Below are 17282 nucleotides of genomic sequence, written 5' to 3'. Positions count from 1 at the left end.
AATCTTACAAGCAGGTACTGACTGGGACTGGGTAGCATTTACAATGGATCAATTACATTTGCAATGTGTTTGAACATAGAAAAGAATATATTATGCTACATTAGTCACTCACTCACTCACTCACACACACACACACTCACAGTCTTACCCCTCTTCTACTTAATTACTAATGCATTTACTAAGCTAGCTCCTGTGTTCCCAGTCTACATTTGGATATCTTTTACAAAACTGCCAGGCTAACAATTCCAAATGGTTTGGTTGCAGGATTAACCAAAGCAAGACCACAAACTCTTATGCTTAAGATAAAGCAACTGTATCCTTACATCTATGTAACACCTCTATATCTTGAATTGTTAACTGATATACTAGATTTTGTACTTTATATCTCTTCACAATTCCCACCGTAACCATGACTGTGACCTTTCTCCAGGTTATATATTATATCTTTTGAACCCCCTGGGATTGCTCGGGTGAGCTGGCTGAGTTCATTATGTGAGCCGTAATCCATGAAGGAATGCCACTTAGCTCTTAAGCAATGTGAAAATGTAAATACTCCACACTGATCGTGAGAAAAACCCTGGCAGGTTGCACAGTCAAGACATGTGACCCTGAGCCAGTCTGAAAGCGTGTCACAAGTGATGTGGACGTACTACATGCCAGGATGAATTGTGGGTGTCAAGCTGTGATGGCTGCTGATGGTGTGGTTGTGATTGGTGAATGTGGTGTGTTTTTTTTTTTGTTCCCAGGAGATCCCTTGGGAAAATGTTTCCACAGTCGGGGAAATCCATTGTCTTTGACAACTTTCCTGATCCTTCAGACACCTGGGAGATTATTGAAACCATCGGGAAAGGGACCTATGGAAAAGTTTATAAAGTCCTCAACAAGAAGAATGGAAGCAAGGCAGCTGTCAAAATATTGGATCCCATCCATGTAAGGCACAGTTTACCTCTGTCTCTATCACTCTTTCTCTCTCTCTCTCTCTCTCTCTCTCTCTCTCTGGGTGTTGTTTGTTTCAAGAAAAGGGATTAGAAAGAGTGGTGACATCAGGTCTTGCCATTTACTGTATTCAGGATCACAGCCCATAGCTCTGATGAAAGCATCACATATTTTATTGTTGCATTCTTACAATAACGTTAAGATCCACAAAACAGCTTGCAAACAGGGCATCACCATTTCAGCCCAAGCCTTTTTTAGAAAACAAACAGTGATGCTTGAGGTCAGTGTCCCACACAGACAATTATATTACATTTCTTTTACTCAGCCTTCAGTCTGTGTTCATGTTACTGTGACAACCACTCACACCCAAAGTGGCAGAACATGAAGTCCAGACATCCATTTAATCATCTATACTGGAGGCAAGGCAAGGCAAGGCAAGGCAAGGCAAGGCAAGGCAAGGCAACTTTATTTATATAGTGCATTTCATGCACATGTGCAACTCAATGTGCTTGACATATACAATAACAGAACAGACAATAAAGAATTTAAATAAATTAAATAAAAGGATAAAACATAAGAGTAAAGTGAAACAAGTAAAAAGAAGATAATAAAGCAGATCATAGTGCCATAGGGCGGCTGACAGGCCTTACTACACCCTTACAGTTAGTAAATACTACTCCTACTACACCCTTACAGTTAGTAAACCCTTACAGTTAGTAAAGACTACTCTTACTACACCCTTACAGTTAGTAAAGACTACTCCTACTACACCCTTACAGTTAGTACACCCTTACAGTTAGTACATACTACTCCTACTACACCCTTACAGTTAGTACATACTACTCCTACTACACCCTTACAGTTAGTAAAGACTACTCTTACTACACCCTTACAGTTAGTAAACCCTTACAGTTAGTAAAGACTACTCTTACTACACCCTTACAGTTAGTAAAGACTACTCTTACTACACCCTTACAGTTAGTAAAGACTACTCCTACTACACCCTTACAGTTAGTAAAGACTACTCCTACTACACCCTTACAGTTAGTAAAGACTACTCCTACTACACCCTTACAGTTAGTAAAGACTACTCCTACTACACCTTTACAGTTAGTAAAGACTACTCTTACTACACCCTTACAGTTAGTAAACCCTTACAGTTAGTACATACTACTCTTACTACACCCTTACAGTTAGTAAAGACTACTCTTACTACACCCTTACAGTTAGTAAACCCTTACAGTTAGTAAAGACTACTCTTACTACACCCTTACAGTTAGTAAACCCTTACAGTTAGTACATACTACTCTTACTACACCCTTACAGTTAGTAAACCCTTACAGTTAGTAAAGACTACTCTTACTACACCCTTACAGTTAGTAAACCCTTACAGTTAGTACATACTACTCCTACTACACCTTTACAGTTAGTAAACCCTTACAGTTAGTACATACTACTCTTACTACACCCTTACAGTTAGTAAAGACTACTCTTACTACACCCTTACAGTTAGTAAAGACTACTCTTACTACACCCTTACAGTTAGTAAACCCTTACAGTTAGTAAAGACTTTGGCTGCAGTTGCTATCAAACTGGATAACATCCTCCAGAATTTAGTGACATGGGGCACATAGAATGTTTTGTAATTGGGCTTATGCCTAGGACAGGTTTATCAGGCTTAAGCTGCTATGTGTTAGATCTGAATTGAGTTGCCCAGTTAGAGACCCAGTAATGGTCATTAGATAGTCCCAGTGATGAGTTATTATTTAGTGTAAAGGTGCCTGACAGCGTCATCTGTCTTTTCATCTGTCTGTCTCATTTTTTCAACTTTTGATAAGCACACTTGACCCTGTAGTCCATGTTCAGCAGGTACATTTTGTAGTTCTCTACATTAAATTCCCTGTTAAAGGTCAAAACACACTTGAATGACAAACAGAACCGTGATCAAACAGAGAGGACGGTCCCCTTTTCTCTCATTATGGGGCATGTGGGGAGCTTTGTTGTAAATGGAGCGATACAATAGAGCGTGTGCAAACCAAAACCTATTTTATCCTCTCTGAACAAAACACAGAAACATAAGTGGGTTTTTTTCAGGAACCATTTTCATTCAGGAGTTGAGTTCCTATTCATTTGTACTCTGGATTATGGTAATATTATGGTCTTTTTACATCATCTCTGGCCAGCCATGCAACAGCAAACCTTAGTTTAAAAAAAAATAATAATCAAAAGAATAATAAGAAAAATCAAAGCTGCGGTTGTTCATGTTAGAGATAAGGAACACCGCTGTATATATATAACAAATTTACCATTCTGCATCCATCTATTTTGTTTGTTTGTTTGTGTTTGTATGTGTGTGTGTGTGTGTGTGTGTGTGTGTGTGTGTGTGTGTGTGTGTGTGTCTTATCTACATTTGTAGCAACATTGTGTTTTAAGAAGCAATGTATAAACTAGTTTCTACAGTATATGGGATTTTTATATTTAGTTTGGGAAGAAAAGTTGTCAAGTTTCCATCATAGTTTCATAATTTCTTAAGATATGGGGGCTATAGTGATAAGGAAGGTGCTGTTGGGTTGGCTTGGCCCATATCTGGCTGCTCTGTTTTATTAGTTCATTTTAAAATGCCTGAAGAGTTTTCAGTTCCTCTGTTCGTGTGCACTCATTTCTCTCCCATGCATTCCACTGCTTATTTGATCTCAGTTTGTCGCCATCACTGCTTTGATTATGGTTTATCTTAAAGGAGAAATGGTTCCCGTTGAGAAAATTCATTCTTAAACCATCACTGTTGAGTTTATACTTCTTGTCCAAACCATTGCTAATTTTTCCATCTTAGTGTTTACATCAAATCTGTGAACTGTGCACTCTGTGGTAGGTATAGACATTTTGAACTGAACTGAATGTGCAAGCATGCATATCGCACATCATATGTCACAGCATATGTCACAGCATAGTCATGTAACTAGTGGTTGCTTTCTGTCCTTACGTAGAGTAGAACAAGTAATCAGTAGTTTTCCATGGTGTCCCCTATCATAGTAAGTAATCAGCAGGTCCCGTGAGATCGAGACGCGGATGCGGATGGACTTGAGCTGTGTGTGTATTCAGACAGACAGTGATGCGGATGGACTTGAGCTGTGTGTGTATTCAGACAGACAGTGCCTTGAGCTGTGTGTGTATTCAGACAGACAGTGCATTTAGAAAGTTTTCCCTTTATCACTCTACACTCAATGCCCCACAATGACAAAGACAAAACAGAATTTTAGAAATGTTTGCAAATGTATTAAAAAGTAAAAACTGAAGTATTACATTGACTTAAGTATTCAGACCCTTTACTCAGTACTTAGTCGAAGCACCTTTGGCAGCGATTGCAGCCTCAAGTCTTGGGTATAACACGACAAGCTTTGCACACCTCGATTTGGGGAGTTTCTGCCATTCTTCTCCGCAGATTCTGTCAAGCTCTGTCAGGTTGGATGGGGACTGTCGGCAGACAGCCATTGTCAGGTCTCTCCACAGATGTTTGATTAGGTTCAAGTCAGGGCTTTGGCTGCACCACTCAAGTACATTCAAAGAGTTGTCCCTGAGCCAGTCCTGCGTTGTCTTGGCTGTGTGTGTAGGGGCTTTGAGTCTGAGTCCTGCGTTGACTTGGCTGTGTGTGTAGGGGCTTTGAGTCTGAGCCAGTCCTGCGTTGTCTTGGCTGTGTGTGTAGGGTCTTTGAGTCTGAGTCCTGCGTTGTCTTGGCTGTGTGTGTAGGGTCTTTGTCCTGTTGGAAGGACACTCTGAGGTCTGAGGTCTTAAGCACTCTGGACCAGGTTTTCATTTAGGAAATCTCTGTACTTGTCCATTCAGCTTTTCTTCAACTGACTAGTCACCTAATCTGTGCCACTGACCGTGGTTACATGGATTCGAATAACTGCCTTAGTCGGACTGAAATCGCATTATCCGTTTCATGTAAGCACCTTAGTCGGATCGTAGTCGGACCGCACATAGTCGGACTAACACCCCTGGATAACTCAATCCGATCCAGTTGATAGTTCGACTATTGCGGCATGTAACGGTGAATTGGATAAGGAACTGGACTTTGCGTCTTTGCGCATGCTCCCTCTCTCCCTGCCAGGTCGTGACCCGGAAGACGAAAGAGGGATAAGTTGTCTCAACTGTTCATACTAATGACACGGTTTTTTATGAATATCCTGCAGACTGTCTCACAAGCTTATTCTTGTTGATTATGAACAAACATAACAGAAGAGGTCCGAAGATATGAGCACCTTTACAACCCCTCCTTAAACACGTATAAGGACGTTCCACATTTTATTTGCTTAAAACAACAGCAGTACTGTCAAATCAGCTGTCACTCGGCTATTACCTGACCAAGGTTCCATGGCAATGTTCCGAAAGCCCATTTTCCCGACAGCCCGCTGTTCCGAAATTGTGAGTACAGCAACGTGAACCACTATTGCCCACATGCACATCCCAATGAATCACACAATCATAAACATATAAATGCCTTTATTTCACAAGCATTAACTTGAATTCAGAATATTATTATACACACATGCATTTGCATCGCGATGATACAAAAATATTTGTATGATTGCCAACGCATGCATGCTTTGTCAGTGCTTGACAAGATCTGCGTAATGTCCTGCGACAATCTGCCGGTGATTTCCTTCGCATGAGTGGTAGCCTACCCCATATTCAAAACCAGAGTAGGCTAAGTTAACAAATATTGCCTAGGAAAAGTTATATGCGTGATAGCCCGGTGAGCGTCTCCGCTCTGCTGTGCAAACGAAATGCTTTGAGTGTTTTGTGCCACTTAAAATATTTCTAAATTTTGCCAGGGGGACTATTTTTCGGAATATTGAGATTTCGGAATATCGGGCTTTCGGAACACTGGGCCGTCTCCCCTGACCAATACCTGTCAAACTTGGTGATACTATTCACAACTAATTTGTCCTTCATTTTATCAAATATGATGAAATTTGGTATTGTGCCCGCGAGGCACGCGTGACTTTAGTTGTGTTCAGTTATCTGGCGCTGAAAAAAACGACGAATAAGTACTGTTAAATCAGAAAGCAAATCAGCTGTCACTCGGCTATTACCTGACCAATACCTATCAAACTCGGTGATACTATTCACAACTATTATGTCCTTCATTCTATCAAATATGATGAAATTTGGTATTGTGCCCGCGAGGCACGCGTGACTTTAGTTGTGTTCAGTTATCTGGCGCTGAAAAAAACCACGAAAAGGTACTGTCAAATCAGAAAGCAAATCAGCTGTCACTCGGCTATTACCTGACCAATACCTATCAAACTCGGTGATACTATTCACAACTAATATGTCCTTCATTCTATCAAATATGATGAAATTTGGTATTGTGCCCGCGAGGCACGCGTGACTTTAGTTGTGTTCAGTTATCTGGCGCTGAAAAAAAACACGAAAAGGTACTGTCAAATCAGAAAGCAAATCAGCTGTCACTCGGCTATTACCTGACCAATACCTATCAAACTCGGTGATACTATTCACAACTAATATGTCCTTCATTCTATCAAATATGATGAAATTTGGTATTGTGCCCGCGAGGCACGCGTGACTTTAGTTGTGTTCAGTTATCTGGCGCTGAAAAAAAACCACGAAAAGGTACTGTCAAATCAGAAAGCAAATCAGCTGTCACTCGGCTATTACCTGACCAATACCTATCAAACTCGGTGATACTATTCACAACTAATATGTCCTTCATTCTATCAAATATGATGAAATTTGGTATTGTGCCCGCGAGGCACGCGTGACTTTAGTTGTGTTCAGTTATCTGGCGCTGAAAAAAACCACGAAAAGGTACTGTCAAATCAGAAAGCAAATCAGCTGTCACTCGGCTATTACCTGACCAATACCTATCAAACTCAGTGATACTATTCACAACTAATATGTCCTTCATTCTATCAAATATGATGAAATTTGGTATTGTGCCCGCGAGGCACGCGTGACTTTAGTTGTGTTCAGTTATCTGGCGCTGAAAAAACCCACGAAAAGGTACTGTCAAATCAGAAAGCAAATCAGCTGTCACTCGGCTATTACCTGACCAATACCTATCAAACTCGGTGATACTATTCACAACTAATATGTCCTTCATTCTATCAAATATGATGAAATTTGGTATTGTGCCCGCGAGGCACGCGTGACTTTAGTTGTGTTCAGTTATCTGGCGCTGAAAAAAAACACGAAAAGGTACTGTCAAATCAGAAAGCAAATCAGCTGTCACTCGGCTATTACCTGACCAATACCTATCAAACTCGGTGATACTATTCACAACTAATATGTCCTTCATTCTATCAAATATGATGAAATTTGGTATTGTGCCCGCGAGGCACGCGTGACTTTAGTTGTGTTCAGTTATCTGGCGCTGAAAAAAAAACCACGAAAAGGTACTGTCAAATCAGAAAGCAAATCAGCTGTCACTCGGCTATTACCTGACCAATACCTATCAAACTCGGTGATACTATTCACAACTAATATGTCCTTCATTCTATCAAATATGATGAAATTTGGTATTGTGCCCTCGAGGCACGCGTGACTTTAGTTGTGTTCAGTTATCTGGCGCTGAAAAAAACCACGAAAAGGTACTGTCAAATCAGAAAGCAAATCAGCTGTCACTCGGCTATTACCTGACCAATACCTATCAAACTCAGTGATACTATTCACAACTAATATGTCCTTCATTCTATCAAATATGATGAAATTTGGTATTGTGCCCGCGAGGCACGCATGACTTTAGTTGTGTTCAGTTATCTGGCGCTGAAAAAAACCACGAAAAGGTACTGTCAAATCAGAAAGCAAATCAGCTGTCACTCGGCTATTACCTGACCAATACCTATCAAACTCGGTGATACTATTCACAACTAATATGTCCTTCATTCTATCAAATATGATGAAATTTGGTATTGTGCCCGCGAGGCACGCATGACTTTAGTTGTGTTCAGTTATCTGGCGCTGAAAAAAACACGAAAAGGTACTGTCAAATCAGAAAGCAAATCAGCTGTCACTCGGCTATTACCTGACCAATACCTATCAAACTCGGTGATACTATTCACAACTAATATGTCCTTCATTCTATCAAATATGATGAAATTTGGTATTGTGCCCGCGAGGCACGCGTGACTTTAGTTGTGTTCAGTTATCTGGCGCTGCCCTCTAAAGACAGAGACGTGACAGGTGGATCGAGATATTTTCCCGTAAATACCTTTACCTAAATACCTTTATAGACAACATCGATCATACACTCCCATTGCACTCAAACAACCACACTCAAACGAGGAGATATTGTATCAATTAGCCTATTATGTATTGTATTAATTGCACAGAGTTCCAGTGGCGCATGCAGCCGTACGCACTGTGCGTACCTTCTGCGCGTACCTTCTGCGCGTACCTTCTGCTACGCGAGAAGAAGAAAAATATATCATGAACGCATATTTATTAAAATGGGGAAACTATAAAATCGGAGTACAGACAACTAATGCCCAGCGTTGACGATGCAGATACAGAGCTGGAAACAGCTAAATGAGTTACGCAGTGAACTTTATCAAGCCCTGGAAAGTTCGGCAAATTTCTAGCCAAACATTCATTGCGTCCTGAAGGTCTTGTATCTATCTACGAAAAGACTGACTGGACTTGCTCTCATGAATATTCACACAGATTTGGAAATCGACAGCGAAGAAGTACTAAAACAATTTGATGCAACTGGCAGAAGGGCAATGCGTTTAGGCTGTAACCCATTATTTGCGCGCGTGTGTGAATGTGCGTGCGTTTCTCTCGCCTTTTATCTTTCACCTTTGAATAATGTAACTTATAAACACATCGGCCTGGCAGAAAGAAAGAAAGAAAGAAAGAAACAAACAAACAACCCAAGAGGCAACACGCATTTCTGGACCGATGAACAGACGCGATTCATGCTCAATCAACTGTTGTTGTTATTGGTAGTGGTGAAGAGGTCAAGCGGAAAGGGCTGTATCACCACTAGTTGTAATAAAAACAGCGCCACCTATCGTATCGGATATGACATGCTTTCGGCCAATGATTCGATTTATTCACTGCCATGTACATTGGGATAATAGCACCTACCCTCGAAAGAAAGCATAGTCCGACTAAGCAAAGATTCGAATTATACCATCATGTAAACACACTGACTGAACCACCCGCCCCACCCCCACCCCCCGCCACACACACACACACACACACACACACACAGCATGGTGCCACCATGCTTCATTGTTGGGATGGATGGATGGACGGAACGGCCAAACAGTTCAACATTTTGGTTTCATCAGATCAGACCAGAGAGTCTTGTTTCTCACAGAGTCCTTCAGGTGCTTTTCTGCAAACTCCAAGCAGGCTGTCCTGTGTCTTTCACTGGTGGTTGTGGTGATGGATGTGCAGGCAGCTCCTCTGACCTCATGGCTTGGTTTTTGCTTTGAGATGCATTTTCAGCTTTGAGACCTTCAGTATATACAGTATATAGACAGGTGTGGGCCTCTCTAAATCATGTCCAATCAATTGAATTGACCTCAAAGATGATCAAGAGAAATGTGAGGCACCTGAGCTAAATTTCAAGTTTCATAGCAAAGGGTCTGAATACCTACTGTCAAGGTGATATTTCAATTTGACCTTTTTAGTACATCTGCAAAAAAATTCTAAAATCCTGTTTTCACTTTATCATCATGAGTTATTGAGTGGAGATTGATGAGGGGAAAAATGAATTTAAACAGTTTTAGCATAAGGTTGCAACATAAGAAAATGTGAAAAAAGGGGTATGAATACATTCTGAATGCACTGTACTGTAAAAAAGACCTAGTGGGGAAATCATCTACTATCCTATACTGATTTTATTACACTCAAAACTTAGTCATTAGCGTAAAGTTAGTTGCTGACCCAAAGCACAATTTTGACTGGTACAACATGCCTTGCTGAGACCTTTTATCTAGTCTCTAAAATTTGCGTCGTGGTAGGTCTTGCTGAGACCTTTATCTAGGCTGTAAGTTTTGGGTCATGGTAGGTCTTGCTGAGACATTTATGTAGGCTATAAGTTTTGGGTCGTGGTAGGTCTCGTGAGACCTTTATGTAGGCTGTAAGTTTTGGGTCGTGGTAGGTCTCGGTGAGACCTTTATGTAGGCTATAAGTTTTGGGTCGTGGTAGGTCTTGGAAGTTGGGAGGTCTGCTCTGCATCTGATGCATCTATACTCTACTGATGCATCTATGCTCTACTGATGCATCTATGCTCTTCTGAGGCCTCTATACTCATAAGCTCTGCCTGAGAAGAGCTCAGAATCATTTTTGCCTGCACTCAACAAGCTGAGTCAAGAGTCTTACTGCATTCTACCTGTTGGCTTGCTGTTCGCAGGACATCGATGAGGAGATTGAAGCCGAGTACAACATCCTCAAGGCTCTTTCTGATCACGCCAACGTAGTGAAGTTCTTTGGGATGTTCTACAAGAAGGATGTCAAAAATGGAGACCAGCTCTGGCTTGCTCTGGAGGTAAGCAAACATTGTTATGTTTTTTGTTTTTTATTATTTAGACTTCTTGCTGGTCTCCTGTTTTCAACCGGTCCTGTTACTTCTGTCATCTCTGTTACTCTTACATCTGTCTGGTCGTCAGTCACTGACTATTATGATCACACTGGGGGAGGTTACTGATGCCATGATGCCTGATAGGATTAAATGAGGGTATTGGGTTAACGTATCAGTCCGTGTTGATCAGTTGATTCAGGAATGAGGCTGTATCAGTCTCTTTGCCGGTGCACGCTATTGAGCCTTGAACTCACTCCACACACCTGTAATCCCTCTTTAGTCAATCTGACCAGCCAAGCATGCAAGGCGGAAAACTGATGCGTTGTGTGTGTGTGTGTGTGTGTGTGTGTGTGTGTGTGTGTGTGTGTGTGTGTGTGTGTGTGTGTGTGTGTGTGTGTGTGTGTGTGTTCAGACACCACTTAAGAACACTTGGGGGCGCCATTGCATTCCTCTCTGTTGAAACTCCGTCCAGAGGCCAGACACACCTGGCTTTTCAGCTGGTGATTTTCCATGTGCCTAGAGAACTGTGTGAAGAATTAACTCGACATCACTTCCTTCCATTGTTATCAAATTCATGTACTTTTTTCATCTTACATGTTGGTTGCATGTAGGTGAAGTAACATCTTTTAGCCCATCTCGATCCCTCACTCAGAGCCTCAGGCATACATCTGATCATAGGTACCAAACAAAACAAATATCAAAGACAGACATTGTTACAGGTATTTGTAAGGGTGCTGTTTTCATTCACACATCTAGCACCCAAACAGATCAGTTGAAATGATCAAATTGTGCAGCATTAAAAACACTTAATAACCAAATGAAGCAGATAATCATCATGTGACCACTGAGCCCATCCCCACCCCCAACACACACCATCTCTCTCTCCATACTCCACCCCTCCAATGACAGCCTCCAGTCTGTGGCAGTGCAGTCTGGAGCTATTGACATTGCTTGCCTGTTTCCCCATCTGGCTGCCACTGATAAGAACTTGCAAGGGGGCTGCTGGGTAATAGTCTCACCAGCTTACAAAGCGGGGGGGCATAATGCATTCTGGAGGAGAGGCCTGCCGCGTAGTCACTCTCAGCTTCATTCCATTGTGGTTTTCCTCCTCTCTCTCTGCCTTGCTCTCTCCCTCTCTTTCCCTCCCTCTCACTCTCTCCATCTTTGTCGGTCTTTCGTCTCTTCCCCCCTTGCTATGTATTTTGCTCTCTTTGTCTCTCTGTCTCTCACCACTTGCAGGGGATTTAGCTAAGGCAGTCAGCGAATGCTGTCTACCAGAGAATGTGATCGCTGATGAGAGCCCATCTCAATCTTACAGCCCCCCCCTCTCCAAGTGAGAAGAAAAAATAGCCATACGGATTACAAAATAATAACCTTAAAAAAGAAACGAAACAAAAAAAAGAAATCCTCACAAATATTGCTAATCTTGTTCTCATTTGTGATGAGAATGGGTTTTCGGGGCGATGCTATTTCACGCTTAGAATAAATCCTTCTGGATTTAAATGAGATATCGACTAGAGTTCATTTTGAATAATGTGGCGATCAGCACAGAATGGAGCAGATATAAACATCACTGCGAGGACGATGGAGTCGACAGGAACCTGAAAATATTATTGGATGGAAGACTTCCTTATTCCTTATTCCTTGCTGTTCAACTGCTAGATGTGGGTTATATTGGTAACACATTCTGTTGTCTGATTTCCTGTTTTGTGTTTGTTTGCAGGTATGACCCTTACAGGACACTGTTACTTTTGTTTGGTGGTCTCCTTATCCTCAACATAACTGGTGACATTGGGATGTTTAAATAGGGACATAGTTTCTATTTTCATGGTCACACACTCTTGTTTATGCCCTGGGTGCTTTCAGCCAAGCCTAGGTGCATCGTACGATGTTACAGAGCACAAAGATAGAGGGGAAATGGGATGTTTCCAAAACAGATCTGTCTGCACCAGAAAATGTTTCTCTGCTTAGCAACTGATTTGATGGTCCTCCGCTGGAGTTTGCCTCAGGTGCATTCGCACCTTTCAAAAGCGAGAGATGTAAGAGTTTTCATTTATCTCCAAACTCTTTGGATAAGGGGGAGGGAAGCATTGCTCAATGGTCAAACGCAGCGTAGAGTTGGAATTATAGATGAAACGCAAAAGAGAAAATGAGTGAATGAGAAAGAGATATACATAGAGATAGATAGAGAGAGAGACACACAGAGAGAGACAGAGAGAGACAGAGAGAGAGAGAGACAGAGGGATGTGCTCAGCAGAAGGTATAATCTGCTGGAGAAAGAGGCCAATGGTATGTAACAAAGAAGCAAAACGTCACATAAAAAAGACGCTGAAAAAGAAAAATCGTTAAAAAAACACCCCTTCCCTCCTGTCCACCCATTGGCTGATCATATGGTGACGGGGACAAATAGACGTCAGCAGGCCGTCAGAGAAAAAGAAAAAATAATCCAAAAACGTAATGAAAAAAAGAGAGACTGTGAGGATTCTGTGAAAAGTGTCAAGGCTGGTTTTCAGCCACGTCACGCCAATCCCACCCTTTTTCTTGCCACCCTTTCCCGCCCCCGGCACCAGGGCAGTCACTTTCCATTTCGATCGTGTAAAGGGGGGCACGTTGGCACCCTCTGCTTACTCCTTAATGCTCTCTTACCACACCCTGCAGTCTAGACTCGAGGCAAGAGGAAAGCTCCTCTCTTTCAGTGGAGCAAATCACAGAAAGGATCCCCAGCCCCCCAGCCCCCCATCCCTTGTGCAGTCCCTCTTTTAGGGGTTAATGACAGAGAAAATTAGGTGAGCCACAAATCACCATAAACACCGCTGGCTATTATCAGCCAATCAGCACTGTCATATTACTACCCAACACAGACAGATGGGGGGGCCTGGTTGTATCCAGGGAAAAGCGAGGGGTTGGGGGATGGGGGTGGGGGGCGGGGGGGCTCTAAAATGCCAGTGGCTGCTGTGGGATATCGGGCATGTGTGAGTATGGGGAGGGAGGATGTTAGTAGTCAGGGATTCTACAGTGTAATGATTCTGTCACACTGACACAGGTTCCTCATAGATAAGCAGCCGCATGGAAGCGGAAGTTTAACCTGGACGAAGGGCTAGAGGTTGCCTCAGCATTTGTGTTTTTGTGTGTGTGTGTCTTTGTGTGTGTGTGTGTGTGTGTTGTGGATTAGCTGTGTAATTATCTTTTCTTGTCTCCCCCTTCTTTCCCTTCGTTCAAGTTGACCCTTATTATGGCAGCAGATGCTAATTACACACTCCTGGCTTTCCCAATGAGCTGCGATAGGGGAGTCTGCTGCCATGGCCAGACGGAAATTTCTAGAGCGCGTCCTCCCTCCAGACGGAGAGAGGGCTGTCTGAGGTGGTGAGGTGGTGAGGTATCCATGCAGGGTTGAACAGAAAAGACGTTAGTCGCCAATCACCTCTGGGATTTGCCTTGATGACCATATTTATTAGACTTGATGACATTAATCCATTATGAGAAAAATGGACATCTGCATGCACACATACACAAACACACACACACACACACACACACACACGCATATATGCCCACTCTCTGACATACACACAGACACACTGACTGCCACGCTGCCAGAGTGCCAGAACTGATAACAGTGTTTAGACTGTCTTTGAGAGGTGGCCATTTTGTTTTCCCTCAGCCCAGACACTGACAGTTTAGCCATCTCACTCTCTCTCTCTCTCTCTCTCCCTTTCTCTCTCTTCCTCTCTTCTTCTCTTCCTCTCTCTCTTTCTCTTTCTCTGCATACTGATGCACACTCTCCCTCTCTCCTGGAAGAACAATGGGATGTGAATGCTGAGCCAGAGCCTGAGGCTGAGGTTTAGTGTGGCCATACCCAGAGAAGGGTTGGGCATGTCGAACAGAGAGGGAGCGGGATGGGCAGGGGAGGTCTTGAAGTCGCCGTGCCTGGAGGGCGGTCAGGACGCGAGGCACTCTGATGAGGCGGCGCGCTCGTCTGAACACGGCACGTCAATGTGGTGGAGGGCAGGATGTGACGGACGGGAAAAGCCTCGCCTCGGGCCCACCGCAGCCTCTCGCATTCCCTTTCTTTCTTTCTTTCTTTTCTTCTCTTGTCCTCTTCTTCTTCTCTGCATTTCGAAGCTCCAAACAGCAGACCTCCTGACACCGTAGCGTCATCTCATAAGTTGCGATGGAGGGTAAAGCTGGAGAAGAATGGTGATATAATGGACTAATCCAGAATTATGCCCCGTTATTAACAAGAAGTCGTCGTGGACTGTCATCACAAAGCGAGCAATTGCTCACTGACTCAGAGCAAGAGCAGCATACTGCGGCGGGCGTCTATGTGAAAGCTCAAATGTTACGCAACCGTCGAGTGCATTTTCACTGCCCGGGGATGAGTCATCTAATTTGCTCCGAACTCCCTTGGCCGTCACGCTGCAGGCCCCTTCCACTGCTCTGGAGATGGTGTGGAGGGGCTGTGGAGAGGGTGGAACAGGTCATGCTAATGAACAGGGGGCCTAATGCTTGAATCAGCCACTAGCTCTCGGAGATGTTATACAATGTCTGCGGGATTAAACCGAGGAGGTATCAGCGTATGACCAATGGATTGCAAGAAAAGCAAGAAAAGTGCTTTCCTGCTTCTCAAAATATATGCTTTAGTTCTTTGTTCTTTAATGTGAGTAACCTTAGTGATCAAATATTACAGCAAATTGTTGTGGCTCTTATCATAGATTAATTATAGCAATTATTTGTATAATTATCATAAATGTGAATACCCAAGGAGCAAAAAATAATTCTGTGTTATGTTTTTTTTTTTCATGGCAAAAGCAGGAGAAAATGGACGTGCCAGAGAGATTTAACTGAATTCAATTTGTACATCAAAGGGTGCTAAAAATATGAAATCAATCATGGCGAATAATGGCTTCAAATGAACCATATCAAATGCGCTGAAATTCAGATACAGAGTGGATATCTGCAAACCAGTGCAATAGCTTATATAATAAAAAGGCAGATTCTTTCTGTCATGGTCATAAACATTTTGTCTGTAATTTCAGATGGGCTGAATTGATTGCAGTCCAGCAGTGTTTTCTTTTCAGAAGATTTATTTTTCTCTGCGGCAGGAGGTTTTTCATGATTCCCATACAAGGCGAAAAAATAACACATTGTGTCATCGAATGACATCGTAGTCCACATGACCTGTCCGTGCACACATTTGTTGTCATTTCCCTGTTCCTAACTGACCAGCTTTGCCCAGCGTCCACATTGGCATCAGAAGCCTCTAATCCCCCCAGCGCATAATAATAACTGATAACGATGGGCTGAAGTGTGCGATAGGCTGAACGGACACTGGTGGCGGTGATCATGCTGCAGATAAGTGATGGATGATGAGGCTCCGGCCTGCTCCGAGAGCCTTATGTCTCCCGCTATCAGTCTCTGCAGCTGGGCCAGACACGCTCGGGTGCCCCCGCACAAAGGCACGTCGATACGCAGGCACTCGACCATTCAGCCCACGTGCCGACCACCCTCCCTGCCCACACACACACACACACACACACACACACACACACACACACACACACACACACACACTCCTCCTCCTCCTTCTCCTTCTCCTCCTACTCCTTGGTGGTTCCCATCTACCCCCCCTGGGCTTAAAATTGCTCTCATCAATGGCCTCATCAAGCCACTGACGCACACACCCCTCTCCCCTCCCCTCCCCTCCCCTTCCCCGTTCCTCCCACTCCATTCGTCATGCGGGCCACTGAGTGGCTCTCACTGCTGTCCTTTAGGCCTCACCTCACCGTCAGCCTCTTGGTTGAAGATGGGGATGAGAAAACAAGGATTTTCAGGTCTCCTCAGTAGGAATGTCTGCATTTCAGTGAGGGTGTCTCAGGCAAACCTGTCTGTTAAATCCATGGCTGATAAGTGATTTGCAATGTAAGCATTACCTGGATTATCCCGGTATTAACTGTCATCCTCATCATGCCTTTTTTAAAGTAGCACAGTGGCCCACAATGATGCTGGGTGCTGAATGTGAATGTTCAGTGGTTAATTGAACCCAACTAACTGTGTTTGTGTATATTGGGCAGGGAGGGCGGGGGGGGGGGGGGGCTTTGGCCCAGGGTATACACACCTACGTTGATACCAAAGATATGCTGTCACAAGCAATCTCACTACATCGCCTACTATAGATGCCAGATTTTTATGAAGATGAAAGTCTTGTGAGGCTTTGAATTTGAGTCTCTGACAATTTGCACGCCCATCTGTAAACACAGTTTGTGTTCTGTCACTGCCTTCACACCTCATGATGATCTCCTCTCATGCCACAGCACAGATGTGTGATTGCCTGCTGATATTGACAGTATGGCCCATGGCACGAGTTATGGGGGAGCACAGTTTTATCCTTGGCTGTCAATACTCTAATAATCAGTCAACCTTCAGCTGGCCATTGTGTCCTTCAAATCTCATACTAGTTATTTTGTACACCCATCATGTGGAGAGGTCAATCAAAACGAACAGTGGTCCTGGAGTTTTGTTCAGATCAGTGTACAGTACTTTCTATAAACAATGATTTCAAAACTAGCCTTACCGGAAGAAAAACTGAAAATGTAGGGACACCCCATTGCTAGAATGTAATCACAATCACTCACTCACAGTTCAACAAAATACCTTATGCACACAAGAGGTTGGTTGATTAGGTCCAGTCACCACCTCGGAGGCGGCTCCATGGGAGCTGCTGTGTGGGCTACAGTCCTCCTGCATCAGAGCCACTCCACTCTGAACAGCATAATTGTGTTAAACGCCATCACCG

The 17282-nt window shown here is 43.3% G+C and overlaps 1 protein-coding gene across 1 annotated transcript; it reads left to right on the top strand.

The window, feature by feature from the left end:
• The first annotated feature begins 731 nt into the window (after positions 1 to 731).
• Positions 732 to 10699, top strand: LOC116224392 (myosin-IIIa-like). The gene is made up of 2 exons (XM_031583881.2): positions 732 to 930; positions 10322 to 10699. The coding sequence occupies exons 1-2, from the start codon at positions 763 to 765 to the stop codon at positions 10613 to 10615; spliced, it is 462 nt and encodes a 153-aa protein (XP_031439741.1). The 5' UTR covers positions 732 to 762; the 3' UTR covers positions 10616 to 10699.
• The last annotated feature ends 6583 nt before the right edge of the window (positions 10700 to 17282 follow it).

The sequence above is a fragment of the Clupea harengus genome, chromosome 17 (genome assembly GCF_900700415.2).
Source record: "Clupea harengus chromosome 17, Ch_v2.0.2, whole genome shotgun sequence".
Classification (NCBI taxonomy): Eukaryota; Metazoa; Chordata; class Actinopteri; order Clupeiformes; family Clupeidae; genus Clupea; species Clupea harengus.
Note: the sequence above shows the minus strand (reverse complement) of the source record. Positions and strands in the feature narration are given on the sequence as shown.